The 20,797-nt window shown below is 31.8% G+C and overlaps 1 protein-coding gene and 1 long non-coding RNA gene across 2 annotated transcripts in view; one reads left to right on the plus strand and one right to left on the minus strand.

The window, feature by feature from the left end:
- The window catches only part of LOC148601074 (uncharacterized), a 39,706-nt gene that overhangs the window by 1,424 nt on the left and 17,485 nt on the right, over window positions 1-20,797 (plus strand). Inside the window, exons 2-10 of the mRNA XM_088556124.1 lie at window positions 6,058-6,510; window positions 6,936-6,999; window positions 7,461-7,538; window positions 9,356-9,673; window positions 11,526-11,782; window positions 13,639-13,694; window positions 15,754-15,797; window positions 17,811-18,152; window positions 19,723-20,056. Coding sequence (XP_088412250.1) covers window positions 6,118-6,510; window positions 6,936-6,999; window positions 7,461-7,538; window positions 9,356-9,673; window positions 11,526-11,782; window positions 13,639-13,694; window positions 15,754-15,797; window positions 17,811-18,152; window positions 19,723-20,056 — 1,886 coding nt within the window. The 5' untranslated portion in view covers window positions 6,058-6,117. The remainder of the gene's footprint in view (window positions 1-6,057; window positions 6,511-6,935; window positions 7,000-7,460; window positions 7,539-9,355; window positions 9,674-11,525; window positions 11,783-13,638; window positions 13,695-15,753; window positions 15,798-17,810; window positions 18,153-19,722; window positions 20,057-20,797) is intronic.
- LOC148601075 (uncharacterized) lies at window positions 224-2,278 on the minus strand. The gene is made up of 4 exons (XR_015917230.1): window positions 2,140-2,278; window positions 986-1,024; window positions 721-774; window positions 224-311 (listed from the first exon to the last, which is right to left on the minus strand). It is a non-coding gene; the product is annotated as an uncharacterized LOC148601075 (long non-coding RNA).

The following is a 20,797-nucleotide window of genomic DNA, read 5'->3' on the forward strand; positions in this document are numbered from 1 at the left end:
TTTCTTGTTTAAATAGGGTCTTTAAACATAATAATAATCTCATTATTATGTTAAAATTGAATAAAATTTCAAAAACAAATGCTGTTTTCCCAAGAAATTGAGAAAATTTTTATGAATACATTGACTTGAACCAATGCGCATCCTTTCACTATGGAACTTTGAAGCCCTAGCTGTTTCCTCATGTGTACTATTATGTACATTAAATGATAATAAACAAAATATCATCATTTGATTAAGTTTAATGAACTTTTCGAAGTTTCCATTTCAGGCCAGAAGGGTTTCTTCACCAGGATCTACTATGTCTGCCAAATCTACAAAAGAGATTATGTACATAAGGACATTACACCTATTAACATCATTTACCTTATCAATTTACTTACAGTTAGTTTACTTTCTATTAAATCATAATCTGGTTTGCTAACAATCTGAAAAAATGTAAAACTTTATTTGCTGTTGGTTGCTCACAAAGCGGTTGACAAAAGATGTGGCGAGGAGTTAAAAACACCAAACTTCCTTTTCCAGAATAATTATCTTCATTTCAAAACAAGAAGATTGTTTTATAAGGTTATATTAATGTTATGTTAAATAACTTAATATGAATAATTTCGCTGCGTGATCCGTCTGGTTCTTCTATCAAGTGTTGAACTCTCTTACCAATCAGGTTATCAGGTTCAAGTGTGTCTGGAACTACCCTACTTACTGTACCCCATATGGTCCTACCTCAGACAGCCCATATTCGTCTCATAGCATAGCCCACTTTGCTCCTCAGGCCATCTGAAATAAACAAGTAGTGGAATTCAATGAATATGTACTGTGAAGCAGTTTTAAAGCAGAGTCTAAACACAAAACTAATCGACAGTTCTTGTAAGTAATATATGATTCAAATGTAAATGCTTATTTGTTACCATAATTAAAAGACTCAAAAGTTTTACTATTAAAATAAATAAAGCTACTAAACTAAATCAAAGTATAAAAACTAACTTACCATAAATTCGAAACATCTCCAGAACTCAACAAAATGAAACTAAAATGATGAAAAACAAACAGAAAATAAAACTAAATCATAATAAAATTTACATCAGTGTTTACTTTTTATATGACAAAATAAAATAAATATTTAGGCAGTCTGTTTACTAATACTTTCTTCTGAAATAAATCAATAATTAGAAGAAAAAACATAGTACAAGTATGTTTCATATACATACAACAAAAGATTGGTATTATGAGTCAATCAATGTGATCCTAAAAAGGCAAAAAAAAAATTAAACCATAATTAATTAAAATTTAATGATAAATAATGTATATTACTAGGATTTTAAACCTTTTCCAAGCAATTGTACATGTATATGAATATTAAATAAGTAGAGCATCTACAATCCTCTAAAAAATGAATATGTAAGTTAGCTGTTAAAAATTGTACAATATGAATATATAAAGTAAACTTAAGAAGATGCAGGTCATATGTAAAATATGCAATTGCCACATATATAAATCTCATCAAATAAGTTCTATTTATCAAGTAAAGTACAAGCAGGGCTACATGATAATTGTTCTAATAAAAGTCATAATATATATTAACTGATAAAATGAAAACCAGAAAAAAAGTTGTGTATCATTTGAAGAAGCAATTTAAGGTTGATTTTTTTTCTACATATGATAATTTTAGATAAATAATACAGTTAAAATAAATATAAAGAAGGTTTATGCTTAAACATGTGAGTTTCATATAAATTGGGCACTACATATAAATTAAAATTGAATTATCAAGAAAATTAAATGCAATATGTGCAAATTCTCCCAACCAATAGAAAAAAAGCAAGGTAAAATACAGAGACTTCCGATAATATAGGAAAGTCGATAAAGTCCGAAAGATTTTGAATAGATTGCAATCAAACGTTGGGAGAATTTACTTCATTACATATTCATCGTTTAATAAAAAAGTTATGGAAACATATTCCAACTAATGCTAAATGAGTGTAACCTTTTTTAAATCAGCTCATACAGAATCAAACGAAAATCAGACCTTCCAAGAAGGTGAATATAGTTTTTAAGCTTGCAGATGATAAAAGGTCATTCTAGAATTTGACCTTACGGAAACAGGGCGATTAGGCTTATATTAGACATAATTTAGGTACTTACCGTAAGTGATTGGCCTCCATGGCCTAGGTCCATCGTTGTCTGCACCACCAGTCAAAAATCCGTCCAGAAAACAGTCGGTAAAAGGCATTTATCCACGAGTGTTCGAAAATCTTAACAGAAGCTATGGCGGATCAGTAACATCCGGTTAGCAAGAACGATAACCGGTCCCGCTTTAATTTTTGTGAAAACCACGCCCTGACCACCCTAATATCCAATCGATTCCGCAAGCTATTATTGTTTTTCTTCTGAAACCAGGGTTACGGATGGACGCAGAAAGGATTAAATTTTCGGAATCCGACTGTCAGTGCATTCCGGGTACGCAAAACCTATTTTTTTTCAACATGTTTTTCCTTAAAATTACGTAAAAAATATGTTTTGTAACCAAAAAATTAGCCTGACAACCGGATTATCAAAATTGAAGATATTTCCAAAAATTTAAGCCATAAATGAAGAAAATCGGTCCAGTAATAGCTTGCGGAATGAATTTTGAAATAGGTATGATCTTTGACACATAGTTTTTCAGGCGGCCATTTTTCTCAAAGTATCGTCACTTCAAACGTTTGTACCAAATGACCATCAACTCCAATAACAATTAAAGTTGTATATTTAGAAAGAGAAATGTCTCATCTTCAATTACATATATTTTTTATTGTCATGCAATGGATTTTTAACCATTTTCTAACGTGTTAAAGTTGACTCAAAATTGAGAATTTTGCTCTCGCAAGAATATCGATAAACGCACTACCGACCTCCCTAATATAAGTCTTATTTATTATTTAGCCCAAATCTGGTCTTGCTAATTGTGGCATTTAATTTTATGTTTTCTTATAATGTTTTCGATCGACATGTGATATCAATCACAAATAAAATGCCAACTTAAGCAGAACACCAAAATATTTGAATTCTTATTTCATAAAAACCTTAATTGAGTGGAATCAACTTCACAACACCACAGTGAAGTCCACCAGTGTTTGTTCTCACCTGCCACCATCAAACTAGTTGCTCTCTCTCCCCGTTAAGTAAAAGTCAGGTTGGATTCTTCAACATATACATACAGACACAGATAAATAAAAAACGTGCATGCACTACACATGCTGAATTACTTCTGCTTATTTGAAAACAGTAATGCCACAGAGTAGCATTTTGCTCTTACCAGAGAAAGTTTTAGAATTAAACAGATGAAACACTTTTATTTATTCCGCCAAAGTGTTTTTACATCAATTTACTTATACCTTTTCTATTTGTTAATTTGTGATCCCTGCATGTCTTGCATGTAATGTTCTGAACTTTTACCCACTTTTCATTTGCAAACTTACTTAGATAAGTAACCTGTGATCGTTCTGACCAGTTTGCAGTGAACTTTTCTTTATTTCAACGAGGAACTTAAGTAGAAGGATTAAGTTGAATAGTCATGTGACCTTTCTGTCCAGTAAACTTAATGCAACATGAAGATCATAATGCCAAAATGTAACATATAACATTTCTACAATTTGTCGTATACATAAATTAATATCAGTTTAAAGCCTTAGTGAGTATTTATCAGAACTTCTCTTTGCGCTAATATTAATTTATGTATAGTTGAAAGAAAAACAAAAGAAGACTTCAAGCAATCAGCCTTTAAATGAAAGTTTGATTGGTTGCACATTTTCTTTATTGTTAATTTATTTTACCAATTGAAAATAAAGTATTTTTTATATAAAATCTTATTCAGGGGCAAATCCAGAAATGTTCTTGAATGGGGGGTGTCATCAAAATCAAAGATGTATAATAAAAATACACAGATCAACTTTAACAGCCTTATAAGTTATTCCTTTCACATTTTACAAGGATGCTATTCACATTTCACTCCACAAGATAGAATCTAGTTTCATTCTCCTTTGATGTCTGCAAGCAAACATGTCCACAATCTTACGAAGATTAAGGCTAAGATTGTAATGCACATGCATACATCAAAGCTAGCCCATTCAAACACTCTGGACCCATAGCTGCACGAGGAAATCTTTTTAATGAAAAGTTTGCTGTTTGGACGTTCACACTCGCAACTTGTTACGCTCATGGTGCAAATAATTTTTTCTACAAAATATTAAGGTAATCAAGTGAGTTGCATTTGTTAATAGTTACAGCTGCCGAAGTTGATAATTTTTCTTCGGTATTTTGCCAATAATATAATCACCTAGTTACATTGTACCTCTGATGACAAGCTAAGGTATGTTGGCTTGATAAAAGTCGAGATAAATGGTTGTAGCATGTGAGTCTTACTTTTTGACAGTCATTTGAGGGATGCGAACTAGTGCCGTGACTGCAGTTATAGCAAGAGTGGTAAAATGTTCTTGTAACCCAGATACAAGTTCATCTATATACAGTATGGCCAATGCTTGCCTAAAGTATATCTCTGGATCATTTTCTCCAGGAACTACACTTCAATCCTTTTGTTTAGCACATGTTCTGGTATTGATCATACAAAAATCAAATGTACTACCTGCTAAAAATTTCTATTATTGACTCCTGTCTCTTCATTTCTTCTTTATAACTTCAAAGGGAATGTATTGAGTCAGTCTAATTATAATTTTTAATCTCGGGCATAACAAGTAGAAATTGGAGGAGCTAATTTCAGTGAGACTTGTATACATGGTATTATAGGTAATAAATGATTTTGCAATAGGTGATTAAAGACTCATTAATTTACCTGAAGAAATTATTTAGCTGGATAATAATCAATTATGACAGTTTAATGATAAATTTTAACATGTTAAGACCATCATAAACGAGATAGAAAACTATTGAGAATTAAGACCCAGTGCACCATTTTTGTCATATGCATTGACTGCGCCCCCTGGATCCCCACCTGTTAGTTTAAATCTCTGGATAATAATGTACACTTTTGCAGTTCACAGCCATTGTCAATCTGTTAACATGTCAAACTACTTACAATGTAGGTTGTTACCATTTTTCTATATTTTGATATACCCAGTGTCATATGATATTTTGACCCCTGCGGAATATTGACCCCGAGGTTGAATTAATGGGTCGTTGTATTATTGCTAGTCTGTTTTTTCAGTTTTGATATTTTTTGTACTGCAGTTTTGTTTGATGATTCTTCTTAAAACGATACTTCTTTTCATTAATGGTCATTTTGAATTCTAAGAAGTTAAAAGAAAATGTCACCCCTTTTTCACTTGCCGTTATCATTTAATGGCCTATTCAAATGGGTGTTGTATAGTGTTGGATTAATAACTAATATACATTTGTACATGTACTTTACTTTTGCATTGTATTTCTGGCTTTATGTAACCACTGTTAGTTTTAAGGCCAAAAAAAATAATGGTCTTGTTTCCTGCTACCCGCAAGGGTAGGCACTAAAAACTAGAGTAGTTAGGGTAACAGGAAACAGACATATTATTTTATTTGGCCTTAGATTCTATATCATATAAATTACTTCCTGTAAACTTGTGGTTTGCAGGTCCTGTCCACATTGGACTACAAAAATTTTGGTCCAAATGTTTTTATATATACAAAATTTCTTTATGTGCTGTCATTAAGGCAAAATGTCCCCTAAACTACCAACAGAAAATTTTGCAATCTGGCTTAATCTGTTCATCCAAATGATTTACAGCTTAGGTGTATCTATAGAATATTATATAAGGAAGTATTACATGTAGAATGCTAGGATGTTACATTGCATATATTGTACTTGTAATGAATCAAAAGTTTTATTCACTACCTGACTTTTAGGGAGATTGTCACCTTAAAAAAAATGTGAATCAATTATAACATGTATGCTTTATTTACTGCCTGATTTATAGGTAGATTTTAACTGGAACTGTGACTATTAAAGAATAAAAAAAGAAACACAGTAATGTCCTTGCTGCAGTTTTATAATTGTTCTTTTTTTCAAGATTTATTTCTTGATGCTTGTAGGTGTGCGTTGACATTTAGGTGGTTTATGGTACCAATAGAAGATATTAAGTAGATACTGTAATGGAACAACCTAAGACAATAGTAGCAGTATCTGCTCGAGAAGATGTTTTCACTGTTGTTGACAGCACAACTGGTGAAACTGTTGAAACAGGAACAGCTGAACAATATGTGGAACAATCTAAGGAATATGAAAGCATCTTTGACAATGTTGACACTGTTTCCGTAGAACCAACATCAGTAACAATCAAGACTGAAATCGCTGACTCTGATTCATTGTATGATTCATTCACTGTACAAAATTTTGCATCTATTAGTAACTTGCAAGGTTGTAGATCTGATGGATTCGGGAATGAAACATACATGCATGAAGATAGTGTCATTCCCTTCAGTGTACCAAAAGAATTTCAGCCACAAATAATAGATAGTAACGGTGAACTAGACTTTAAAGAACAGGTAATGTTTGTTCCCAGTACATAATAGTGCATAATTGTTCTATCAATTAGAAATAACTTCAATGCCCATGATGTTCAGGTCTTTGTAAGTTATTTAGTGTGTATCACATGATTAAGGTTATTTCTTCGTAGACAGAAAATAAAAAACTGTCATTCCTTAAATATTTGTGGATTTCAGTAATTATGGTTTTCAAAATGCTCTTTCATCATGTCTTTTTTAAATTTTGGACATTTAACTCTGTAACTGTCCTGTTTGAGTAGTCTAAATGTGTAAAATTTATTTTTACACGTATGTATATATATCAATTCACTAACAAACCAATAAATGTCCTTAGGACTACATGTATTATGTCTTCGAGAAACTGCAAAATGAGAACATTGACCAATATCTAAGATTTAACACAAGGAATCAATTTTGTATTTCAGAAAGTTACATCTCAGTCTGGAAAAACTGAAGGTTGGGACAAACTTCAGTCTAGTGCTGGTACATGTAAGTACATGAAAATCTTACGTAATAAAATTCTATGGGTGGTACTTTAATTCCTTGATATATTTATATATATTAAGAAAATGTACACAGGAAAATTTTGTTCATGTGCAGTTTGTGTAAATTGAGCTTCTGTAATCACATGTAATTCATGGGATCTTGGTTTGAATTTAACATGATTTTCATGCAAAATTCACTTTAACATTAAATTCATGTGAAACTTGAATGGAATGAATTACTCTGTTATTAATTTGCTCTATTCAGGTGAAAATTTTGTGAAATAATTTTGTCTGTAAGCTCTTCCTTTAAATAAATCCCCCAAAAGAATGGAGAAGAGCGATATGATGAAACGACTTACGAAAAAATTTATGTCCAGATTTATTGTAACCATATAAAAAATAAAGAGGTTAGAGTAACCATCCTTTGATTTTAGTTAAGGTGTCTATTATGTATTTTTCTTCTAGTTGCAGTTGATGACAGTGTTGAATTTGATATTGGTATGCTGCCTCTACACATAGCAAAGCAACAAAAGGAAGAACAAGGTATTGTCATGTCAGGTACTTTTCTGTCTAAGAATCAGGCAAACTATGTATAAAGTTGTGGCACATGAAGAAAAAAAAAGCAGAGATTTTAATGCATTATCCAAGTATTTATACCATATAATCTCTAGAAATAACCATCAAAGTTTGCCTTTTTAAGATATTGATAGATCAAATGAAGTTGAAATGCACTATGGAATAATGGTGAGAAAATAGCCCCACACTGTGTCCCTGTATAAACAGTCAAAATTATCTATGTCACTTCAGGATAAATTTAAATAGCTTTTGGATGTTATCTAGATGCATTGAATATATTTGAGGCAAAAAAGTCCAACTTAAGAAAAATGATGTGCCACCTATTGCCCAATTCTTACACCGAATGGTACTTAAAGTACCAGTCCAGCTAAGAAAATTTAAATAAAGTGATTCATTTGAATTCACCGATGACATAATATACATCATCGAATGACATAATATACAATCATCAAATGACATATTCATAATTAACAAATATATCTTCACCCACCAAAGTGACATGATATATATATATATACCAAATAACTTAGTGACTTAGTATATGTTCTCTAAATTACATGATACATGTTCACCAAAGGAATTATTATGTGTTTACCAAATGACTTGATATTTGTGCACAAAATGACAGATGTTCACCAAATGACATGATATATACTCGCCAACTGACTTGATATATCCTCGCCAACTGGCATGATATATCCTCAAGAAATGACTTTATAAATCCTCACCAAATGACTTGATATATATGATATATGCTGACTGAAAGACGATATATCCACACCAAATGACGTGTAACCTTTAATTATATTAGGCCTAGAAAAAAAATTACTTGCGTTTCTGCTAACCATGCTGTCCCTAATTTTTTGTGCCTACCCTAAACTTTTTTTACCATTTTTTGGCAAGTACATGTACTATAAAAGTCTGAATGTGTCTCCAAAACAAACCAGTCGAATACTTAAAAAAAACCCAGCAAGTGTTTCCTACCTATTGATTCTACATACTCCCCACTTGTAAATACATCACAGAGGTGTTTAACTTTACATTCTCTCAATATTTTCTGTGAATTATGACTGCAAATTTTCCTTTACAGATTATAAACTTTTCAATAGGACCTATGCCAAAAACACAAAATTCAAGATTTAAGAGAACATTGTAATAAAACATGGCATAAAATACCAATTGTCCTAAATACTTCTTTGTCAAAAATACATTGGCAATAGCCTATTATAATAAGTTACAGAAATAATTCCCATGAATCATTTAGGTGTCAATGAACAATATGAGAACAATTTCTTTTTTTCATAATACAAATGTAGTTTTAAAAAAAATTTCATGAAGCAAAAATATTCAAGTACCATATTACGGATAATTATGGTGGTCGTAAAATTTGGCAACTTTAAGGCATAAAGATATACAAAGAATTAAGCCTTTTCTGATTTTTGTAGATGCTAAGTGATGCACTAAATACTTCAGCTTGGAGAAAATATTTCCTGGAAATTGATTAAGCATTTTTAGACAGATAGCTTAAATATGCAAATATTAGCACCCTTAAAAAATTATCCACCATACATAATTGAGACTAATATTTACATATACAGTGAAACTTTTCTATACAGAATAATCCAAAAACCTTTCAGTCACAATGCTCTTTATATATGTGTATTTTTAACCAGGGTAAAACAAAACCTGTCTAAACCAAACCAAAGGGGTTTGGTTTACACAGGTCTCATTGTACTATACTGAAGTTATATCATCAAATCATCTTTCTTTGATTTTTATTGTAGAAATTGGAAGTACTATGTATCTTGTGGATCAGGAAAATATTGAAGAGGAAGAAAGTTCCATGTACATCCTTCAACATGAAACAGATGAAAGTCGTGATAGTGATGGCATAGAAGATAACTTAGGGGCAACTATAGAAATGGTTGTAGATGACCTACATACAACAGACCATCCAGACTCCATTGATAAAAACTCTACTTATTCCAATGAAGACACCATGACATCAGGAACTTTCAGTACAATCAAAGTTGAGCCATTGGTAGAAGACATGCTTGACCAATCAGGTGGCAGTGAAATGTCAGAACTTCAGCAGTCCAATAGTAATTATTAATCCCCCCCCCAGCAATTGGGGGTATATAGTGATCTGGGTGTCCATCCTTCTATCTGTATTTCCATTACACAAAAGGGTATCCTTCTCTCATCCTTTCCCCTCCCACTGAATGGAATATAATGAAACTTTCACAGAAACTTACAAAATGTATTAAATATTGAAGTCATGCACATATTTGAGATTTTGATGTGAATGGGTTTTTTTTGGACTATTGCCAAACAAGTGGTATACTTGTGTTTTTTTTTTCAATATTATAGAAAAGAAATTTGTTTTATCACATGTTTAAAAGTGAAATATGGTGTAAATAGTTTTTTTTTTTACACAACTGAAAAAAACTTACAATTGAATTATGTTCTGGTACTGTAACTGTCATTTTTGTCTTCGTAAATTTTTACCTTTCTGTGTGATAACTTTAACTATGGTCCACTGGCACTTATCTCAGAAATAAATCAACCCCTATGTAAGGTATAGGGCTGATTTTTTCTTAGACTAGTGCCTTTGTTATGGTCCAATCATATTCTGTGCTCAGAGAAGCTTTTTATCTGCATGTGTTAAAAGTAGGCAGAATTTTATGTGTACGTCAAGCTGTGGAAAAAATCTAGAAACGTCACCGTTCCTTAAAGGATTTTCCATCTTCCTAAATAGCTTGATAGGTTACATGAATTTTGTAGAAGGTTACCTGTAATAGGTAGAAGTGCATGAGTGAAGATAAATAATGTTAGATCTTTGCAAAGTGAGATTATCAAACTTAAGAAAATTGACATAATTATAGTCCTTTGAAAGGGAGTTATTCTTTTTGTGAGCTCTTTTCTATTTAAACTGATTGAAAACAATATGAAATGATGGAATAACTGAAAGAAAAATCAACCTAAATTTGTTTAACATGAAGTTGCATGCATTAATCTGCTTGGTATAGCCCTACACATATGGAAAGTTGACATTTGAGGGCAACCAAAATCAGTTGCAACACATGTCTTATCTTCATCATATATACCAAATTTGAAATCACTTCATCCATTAGAAGTCAAGATAATTAGAACAAAATTGGGATCGACAGACTGACAGACAGATGGACAATTAAGGTGATTTCAATATACATGGCTTATCAGGTATAAAAATCTTTTCCTCAGTATGTGCTAAGTTGCAGATAAAAGATGGAATAAGTCAAATTCACCCAGTTCTTGTGGAAGTATGCCAAGATTTAAGTGTCTGTCTCTGTAGGAATCAGGCAGTAGGTGAAAGAAACATGGAATAAATAAAAACCACTGTTTTGAAAGTTCAGTTTGACTATTTGCACCATCAAAATCAAGGAAAAAAGATGAGTTTTTCCTTATCATTTTGTAAATTGAGTAATGGTTTCATTGAGTTGCACTGAAAATGAACATTGCAAGGGTAGATAACTGAGTCAAAAACCTCATTTTTCTAACATTCTTTTGAAGTATTTCTGAGCAAGTTTAGTGATGCAGAGATCAAATAATGGTCTTTTCAAAAAATAGAAAGCATCCTTGAGTGATATTATATTGTCAGATTGGTGGGGTCTTGACGTGCATGTTTCTGATTTTTCACATTTTGCCTGATTCTTACAAACACTTACACTTAACACTGTTTTCTTGAACAGACTTTGTTGCGTGAAAATCACCACTGAGCAAAGTAAGGTAAAAACCTGACCTCAATGAATTAATTTTATATATGCCTGTATGTAGCATAGTATGGTATACTGTTGTTAGTCTATCTGTATTTCAAATTTTGCATTATTTCTAAAAAATGCTTCCAGCAAATTCCAACAAAAATTTAAGTGAATTATTTATTTTTGTTGATGTAAGCGCTTTTTTTAATTTTAGAAAAAGGAAAATCTCTCTTCAGTGTAGAAATAAATAATTCCAGTATAGAAAAAAAGCAACCAAGAAAAGAAAAGATGCTTTCCATGAAAGAAAAATTACTCTCCAAGCATAATGAAGACCTTTACTGTTGTCCAAAACCATCGTGTAAAGTGATTTATGTTCGTAAAGATGATCTTCAAGGTCATCTGAAATACTTTCATGAAGGTTACAAGTATCACTGTGAAGTTGATGGGTGCTATGAAAGTTTTTATAATAAGGTAAGTAATGTTAAAATTTAGGTAAATCTTTTATGTGGGATTTTTTTTATTGAGGTACAGTATAGTGGTCCATTTTATACATATATATACTGTTATCAGTCTTTCTGTTTGTCTGTTTGTATGACAGATATCATCTCCATGTATACCAGATTCTGAAACTTTCTGCTCAAGTTTTTAGACTTTGACTTATTAAAATCACCCCACTGCTGATGCTTTGGTATTTTTTGGCTGATATTTACACTTATTTTTTCATGTTAACAAGATGTCTTTGAATTTTAATTTATCAAATTCATGTTTTTTTTTATTTTGGCAGCTAAAACTGTTCAGAAATAAAATAAAATTGTGTATACAGCTTATACATACATTTAATTAGTTGTAACTTGTTGAGGATCTACTTCCTGTTTTTCTTTTTAGTTGTTTGAGTATTTTAAATGGCATGGACATTTGTATTATATGAACACATTCTTCATGTTTCATTCCAAGCAAATATATGTTATTTAACCTGATAAAACCGAAAATTTTCAGAAATTCTGAAATCTTTTTTGTGAAAGACCACAAAAAATTATGGTGGTATTATGTCCTGATATTTTCATTGTTGTTGGCATTGTTGTCATCAGCATATTGTTAATTTTTCATTTCCACTTTCCCCTTTCAATAATTTTAGTAATTTAGTTGTAGTCAACAAAATGCCATGAAATTTTGATATATTATCACCTGCTGCTAGAGGAAGCTTGTGATAAAAAAAAATGCAGTTACTGGCCCTTACTGCCTTGCAAAAAAAAAAAAAGGGGCCAAAAGGTTTAATAAAGGTGTTTATTTAAAATTGACATAGAAGGTATAGTTCTCATTCAATTTTGACAATTGTTTCTTAATTTGTTTCTTATAAAATTCTGATTTTAGTTAAATTTCTGAATTAAAAGATTTAAAATAGTTTTGGGAATTGGGTTGGCCACAGGTGTGCCATGCCCTAAAAATCAACTTTTTTATTTCTGGTCAGATTTTTAAAAGAAGAATTTATGAGATTTCTCATGAAAATCCTTAACTGCATTTATCAATTTTTTTTTATTGGATTCTTATGAATCCCTGCCTTTACATGACCTTTCATAAGTATATGTACCTTTGAGATAATGGGGTACAAAGAGACCCATTATAGCACCCTGAAGAAGAACTTTGTAATTATATTGAATTTCTGTAAATGTAGTAATTTTTCAGTGTACAGTATTAATTTTTTGCTATTTTCACTGTAGACAGAGAGCCAAAAAATAGTACAAATGTACCCACACAATTAATTTTATAACACTGTTAAATGTCCGTCTCTGTAAGAATCTGACAGTTGTATGAAAAAAAAAATTTAATTTGACTATTTGCACCTTCAGAATCAAGGAAAAAAGACAAAATTTACCATATCACTTTGGTAAATTGAATTATGATTTCGTTGAATTGCACTGAAAATGAACATTTCAAGGGCAGATAACTGAGTCAAAATCCTCATTTTTCTAACATTGTATTGAAAAATTTCTGAGAAAATTCAGTGATGCAGAGATCAAATATGGTCACGTAAAGAAAGTATCATTGAGTGAAGTTATATGGTCGGATAGGTGGGTTTTCAACATTCATGTTTCATATTTTTCCCATTTTGCCAGATTCTTACAAATACTTACGCTTAAAAGATCCTTTCATGTTAATATGGGATAGTCAATGAACATGCATGGTTAAAGATACAGTAAAGTTTCCTAAAACCTTGATAAATGATTCCCACTTAACTGTTTACTTGACAGAATCTGAGAAAGAATTAACAACCACAAAATAATTATATTTATACAGTATGATTAACACATTTTCAATATTCTTTTCAGGAAGACAGTCAAAGACATTATAAACAAATTCATTTTGATGAAGACCAAAGAGAAAGGTAAAGTTTAATGTAAATCACAAATAAAGAGTAAAAACAAAAGTACCTAATTGATAAACTTTAGGCAAAGGAAAGTCCATATAACAAATGGCAATATCATGTCAAAAACCTGACGGTTGGAAACCACCATGATGGTCCTGACTTTAAAGGTATTTCTGATGAAAATAGTGGGTTATGTTTTATAAACTATAACAATGTCATGAAGACCAAAAGTCTAAGTTACTTTGTGTCTGTATTACTGTAATTTTGACAACAAATTAATAAGTTTGTGACCTCCTACAACAGTCTACCTGTCTTTTAAATAAACTGTCGGAACAACAATTTCATATGCACAAAACTATTTTTATTGTAAATGTCACTTTGTTCAAATCTAGTGACATCATATTTCTGTATCGCTTTGTTAATATCTTTAAAACAGCTGTGATTCTTTAACCACAGCTTTTGTTGGTCATTAGTGATTATAAATAAACAAAAATCTATTTGCAGAGTTAGAAATAGTAGCCTGCCCGCCAGTCCGGCTATTTTTTGGCAGAGCTGGCTAATTATAGCAAAAATTTGTATAGCCATATAGTAAATATATTGAAAAATTGTATTCAGGGCTGGCTGGAATTTGAGTAAGTTTCCAACCCTGCTATTTGAAGGCAATGCTTCAAGTATGTAAACATACTGTATACTGTGGTCCCATACTTGTTATAAATGAAGTTTAACCCTATCATCTGCCATTGTTATGTCATATATCAGCTAGAAAAATAGAGCTCTTCAGTAGTACATTGCATTGATAAGTGTAATAGTGCCAACTCTCAAGCATTATGCATGAGACTTACACAATTTGAACCTGCTTTATCAGCATTTGCCATTGATCTTTTTATTTTGTTCTCTATTATCTTTCAATTTATTGCCACATTTGTGCCTTGAGAGCTTTACAGATATGTAAGTAACTGCAAAAAGCAAACAAAAATTAATCATATAGAAAAAAGATGGATATGGTGAAATGCAACAAATGCACCAGTGTTTTGCCTAAATACAAAATAATAAACACCTTCTGAGATCACCAAAAGGTCTTCAATAAGTAACCTTTAACCTTTAAGTAAGCTCTAAGAGGCCGCACAACAAAAGATAAAAATCCAGGTTTACATACATGTTGAACAATGATAATTCTTCAAAATCAAACTAAAAATTAATTAAATGATGCAAAGACATTTATGACCAACATCTTCTGACTTTGGACATGGGCATGAAATCTGCTGTGGGGTTATACTAGTTTTATAAGGCCTTAAACATACCCCTTTAATGGAGGGTAAAAAATGAACTAAAAACAACAAACAAACACAAGTACTCAATGATACATTCAATTTTCTCCATGGGATATCTCGACATTCAACATACACACTGGGAAAGTATTATTGTTTGTGGGTACCAATTTTCGTGATTTTCGTGTGTTTGGTAAACCACGAAATTTGATTCCCAAGGAAAAGGAAATTTTGTATTTGTTTGTATGATAGAGTTGTCAATCCACAAATTCAAAACTCAATGAACTGGTCATTTTGCCTTAAACCAGAAAAATTGTTACCCTCGAATAAAAATATTTTCACAGAATTCTCATTATAAACATAAAGACAAAGTGAGACATCAACTTAAAGTATACTTGTAGTTACTGAAAGTTAGCTCAGTACATATTAAAAACTGACAATACCATCTCAAATAATAGCATTAGAATTAGTCGGTCACTACAATTCCAGTGTAGTTGATTCGGAGTATTAGAATCAAGTACTAAATAGACAAGATTCAATGTAGTGCAATACTAAAAAATGACTTTGTTTTTATGTACGGATGCAATTAGTGACCAAATATTTCTATTTGTGAAAACAAGATACAAGTAGCCGAGTGATATTGGATTCACATTTAATCAATAATACCCTATATTTGTAATGTGCATACTACATTTATTTATTTATTTTTTTTTCAAAATTTGTTCATAGCAAAACGAATAGCTAAACTCAGTCAGTTCAGAGGAAAATGAATGGCATTAATTTAAACATATTATTTTTATGTATTGTAGAAGTTACGGGCTGAATATAGAAAGGGCAGATGGTTTATTACTGGGTAAGTAAATGCTTAATGGCAGATTTAGGAATAGGATGTTTGGGCTGGAACTCCCATTTGTTGGAAAATGTTATTTGGCCAAAGAGAACAAATGGTAGCCTGGACCCCCCTTTATTTATATGATTTCAAAAAATTTTTCAGTCATATAATGGTATCACCTTGTCATCGTAATTGTGTTAGCTGTGAACTTTTGTTTATTTATGATAACTTGAGTAAAACTTTTAATTTATCATTTTTGAGGACATGGGGAAGGACCCTATAACTTTGTTTTGGTTCCCCCCTTTCCAAAACAACGGGTTAAAAGGGAGAATATGGGTGTTAAAATAAGATTTGATTGAAAAAGTTTATTGGTCAAATTTTGATGATTCGGGTGTCAATACGTTCCTATTGAAACTCTGTTTTAAAGTTTTTTACGTGGCAGACTTATCTTTAATCATTTTGGAGTTGACCTACCTAATCCTATTAACTCCTAGAGGGACATAGGGCCTCCAAAACTTCTGGCTCGGTCTTTTGCTGCTCTCTTTGCCTCTGCCCATGTAAGTTGGCATGCTCTCAATTCAGCCTCTACGGTTTGTCTCCACGTGGTTGTTGGTGTACCCCTTCTTCTTTTGCCTTGCGAATTCTAGTCTAGAAAAAGATTGGTGATGTTGCTGTCTGTGTGTCTTAGTATGTGGCCTATCCATTTCCATTTATGACTCTTGATGGTGTCAGTAATAGATGTTTGGTTTGTACATTCCCATAGCTCTGTGTAGGTAATTTTATCTTGCCATCTGATTTGTAGAATCTGTCTGAGGCATTTGTTTACAAAGACCTGTGGGTCATGTTCGGTTTTCTTCATCGGTTTCCAAATCTCAGATCCATACAAAAGAACTCTCTTGACATTCGTCTTGTATGTCAGAATTTTGTTTTTTAGGCTGATGTATCCTCCAGATTGGCCTTAGGGTTACAAAAGCTTGTCTGGCTTTTCCTAGTCTCGCCTTCATGTCCTCATCAGCGCCCCCATTCTTTGAAACCACACTGCCAACGTAGGTAGAGTTGCTAATGTCTTCAATTGAATTACCTTTGTGCATGTAGGCTGCTGTGTTCTGTGTGCTTATTCTGAGTGATTTGGTATTTTTTTTTGGTATTTTTGTGTTGATCTCTAGACCAGTTGATTTGGCTGTTTCATACAAGGCCAATGTCTTCAGTTGTATGTGATGGAATTGATGGGATAGAAGACTGACATTATCTGCAAAGTCAAGGTCTTCTAGCTTTGTAGTGAGTGACCATTGCATTCCTCTAGGTGGTGTCATCGATGTTCTCATAATCCAGTCTATGACTACTGAGAAGATAAAGGGTGACAGGAGACAACCATGGCCTATTCCTGTATGTATATTAAAGGATGGTAAGAATGTGGAATTGTGGATGACTTGGCATTCGGTGTTCTTGTACGTCCTTGGAGTTGAAGGGGTAGGAAATCAGGCCACAAACCTAAAAATCAAATGTTTTATTTTTTGTCCGATTTTTAATTTTTTGTTTGTTAGATTCCTTATAAAAATCTCTGCCTGCATTGTTCAATTAGATTTCAGATATCTCTTACAGTTTTGGAATTATAAGAAACCAAAGGGGTTACACCCCAAAATTCACCTTTTTTTATTTTGGGTCTGATTTTGAAAAAGAAATTGGATACCTTATAACTCTGCATGGTTGGAGCAAATTAAGAATAGATTAATTAAAGAATCTGGCAGGTCTTAATGTAACATAGGTAAGTCTGCAGAAATTTGCAGAACTTTTCATTTCATTCTTTCCATGATAGAAACAATTTATATGCACTTGATAATACAGATCTGAGATTTGCCAAAAAAAGATTTTCTGTTGATAACATCTCACAGTTTTCTTGGCAATATTGATCTTTCATCACTGCAATGTACCTTTTGAATGTTTTAAACTTTTCATTTCCACCATATTGTATTCTAATAGAAAATTAATTTTTCTAAAAAAAAAGTATTATGCTTCAGGTTTTTAATTTTTCAGGTTTGGAAGGACGCTTTTCTTGTCAGCAGTGTTACAAATCTTTCAAATGCATGCATCACTTGAAAGAACACACTGATTACCATAACCAACCACCGCAGTATGGCAAAGTCTTACCAAAACAAATCAAAGAGCGAGAGAGTGCTAAATCACAGGTGGTAAAGCAGAGTCATAAATGTGTGATCTGTAAAACAAGGCAAGGAAGATATGGATCTTTATGTAACTTCTGTAAAGAAAATGTTATGCTGTATGGTGCAGCATTTCAAAGACTAAAGAATTGTGTAAAATGTGGAGCTGAAGTGAAAAAGGTTACGAAGGATGGAAATCTGTGTGACAACTGCAAAGGTAATAGAAAGTCATTTTGTTTACTTCAGTCTTTTGAATGATGTTTTATGGTATCTATAAACCATATAGATTGTGTATCTGATCTTCCTTATTGTGTTTATATGTGGAAGGGTGACTGAAAAGTTTTTGAAAGATTTAAATAACTTTCTATAAGGCGTTTTTCTTGATGGGACTCTGTATATATACATATTATATTAAGACAGAATACAAATTTGAATTTCTAAATTGACAGTAGGATTCAGCATATTAGAAAAATTCAAAAAAATTAAGACTTAACGGTTGAATATGTCATTTCTGAAACATATCACTTTCAACAGAAAGCTTTTGAGCCATTCATGATTCAGTTCATTAATATATATATGGGACATCACTGTCGTTCTGTCCCCATTAAGACCTCCATTAATACTGTCAAAATAAATCATTTTATTTAAAGTTTTATTGAAATACTTTTTTATTTGCAGCTAATGGTAATTTAGGGTTTGGGACACAATCCCTGAAATCCTCACAACCTGGATTTTGTAGTAGTGAAACCTTGTTCTACAGGGATCCATTAACCTTAACTGAAATTATCAAACGAAAATCATAACACCACCATTCCATTATACGCAGCAATTTTCTTGTATTGAAATGATAAGAAGTGATAGACAATTTTTCAAATTTCCACTCAACAAGATAGTGGTATGTTGGTTATTGAAATCACCTTGTCTGTCTGTCTTCTAAATTTCATCCCAGTTATGTCATCTTCCATTGAATAAATTGATTTCAAAAGACAAGGTATGATAAAGGCCATGTCTCAAATTCATCGCAATTATCTTACTTGATATCGAAGGATAAGATATGATCAGAGCAATATTTGGCCTCTTATTTTACAAAACAAATAAGTTTGAAGTACACATGTAAATAGCAAGAACGCAATATGCAGTGTTGAAAGGATGATTATTTTTTTTCAAATGGTTTGAATTTCATTAATTTTCTATTATATGGAATCCTAAAATCTGCCAAAAACAATAAAATTGGGAAAAATGCACATTTTCAATGCCAGTTTTGTTATTTTAAAGTCTCCACCAGTATGACCCAGGGATTTCTCAGCTTATTTTGACTCTTTATTAAAGTGGCATTTAAAAATCATAAACAATAATTTTGGAATAAGTTGGAGGAGACACTAAAAAATTGCAAAAATGTTACAAAAAAAAAATAGTAAATTAGCTGATTTGTCAAATTTGGGACATCATTGAAAAGTGATATGTTTATAAATACATTGTATGGTTGAACATTTTGATTTATTCATTGAACATTTTAAACAACAGAATGAAACTTCTCTGTACCAGATTTCTAATTTCCAGTCATGTAGGCATCCAAATATTATCACACTTTATCCTTTGGTGTATTGAATTATATAGATTGGGCATAGGTTTTAAGCAATTTTGGTCGCATGAGTCAGGTATCAACTTTCTTCTTTGTGGGACTTAGTGATTTTTCACTTTGTGGATCATAGAAGATAATAGAGAAATTTTTTTTCAAGGCAAAAGATGGGAAATTTTCACATCATTTTTATTGTGTTTATTTTCAGCAATGTCAGCAATACCAGTAGAAGGAGCCGAAAGTGTGATAGATGGTGTAACAAAGTCAAAGCAAGATGAAATCTTGTTAAAGGAAAATAAAGGAATCAGACCCATACAAGAAAAACTGCTGTTAATGGAAAATAAAGCACGAACACCTAGTCAAGACAAAATGCTGTTCACAGAGAACAAAGTAGAATCAATACCATACCAAGCATTTTATAGAGATAAACAAATAACTGTTGAACCAATGAGGAAACAGATTAAAATGTGTAAAAAGATGGCAGATTTTTGTGGGAAGACTTGTTTAGAATGTTTACAGGAAATTGGTACTAATCATTTCAGGTCAGTTTTTAATACATAATTGATAGTACATTTGATAGGTTTTATTCCTGCTACATGAATTAACAAAGTATTTTGTGATACTCTAAAAATATAGTACTTATAGTGTCTGTTCCTCTCTCATGTCTGGTACTAATTGTATCTGTTCCTCTCTCATGTCTGGTACTTATAGTGTCTGTTCCTCTCTCATATCTGGTACTTATAGTGTCTGTTCCTCTCTCATGTCTGGTACTTATAGTATCTGTTCCACTCTCATGTCTGGTACTTATAGTATCTGTTCCTCTCTCATGTATGTTGACAGCTTCAACATGATAACTTAAGAAAGATACTGAAGGAATTTTATATAGGATCACAAAAAAATGAACTATTTAGGAATAAGGGGTCGAAAAAACATTAGAAACAAACAGATTTGTTCAGATTTTATCATAATTTACAGATCAAGTTTAATTTCAGTTTGATCAGATTTATGGCTATTGGTCTCAGTCTTGTATTCTTTTCTCCATAGGCTTCCATAGTATACCTTAAATTTTCATGATTTTTAAAAAAAATAGACCAGCAGTTTCAATCTAACTTTTGACTATGTTTTTCCATTAAGGAAATGTCAAAAATAATTTTTAGGTCCATTTTAGAAAAAAAAAGGCACAAACTTTGGTACATCAGGACAGGTCGAACTAAAAGTAGACTTTTTCTACTTTCACTTTTATTTTGAGTTCATGAAATAGACCCCTTTTCTGAAGCATTATT

This window comes from Perna viridis, chromosome 12 (genome assembly GCF_037379345.1).
Source record: "Perna viridis isolate PV_CMFRI_1.1 ecotype Kerala chromosome 12, ASM3737934v1, whole genome shotgun sequence".
Lineage (NCBI taxonomy): Eukaryota > Metazoa > Mollusca > Bivalvia > Mytilida > Mytilidae > Perna > Perna viridis.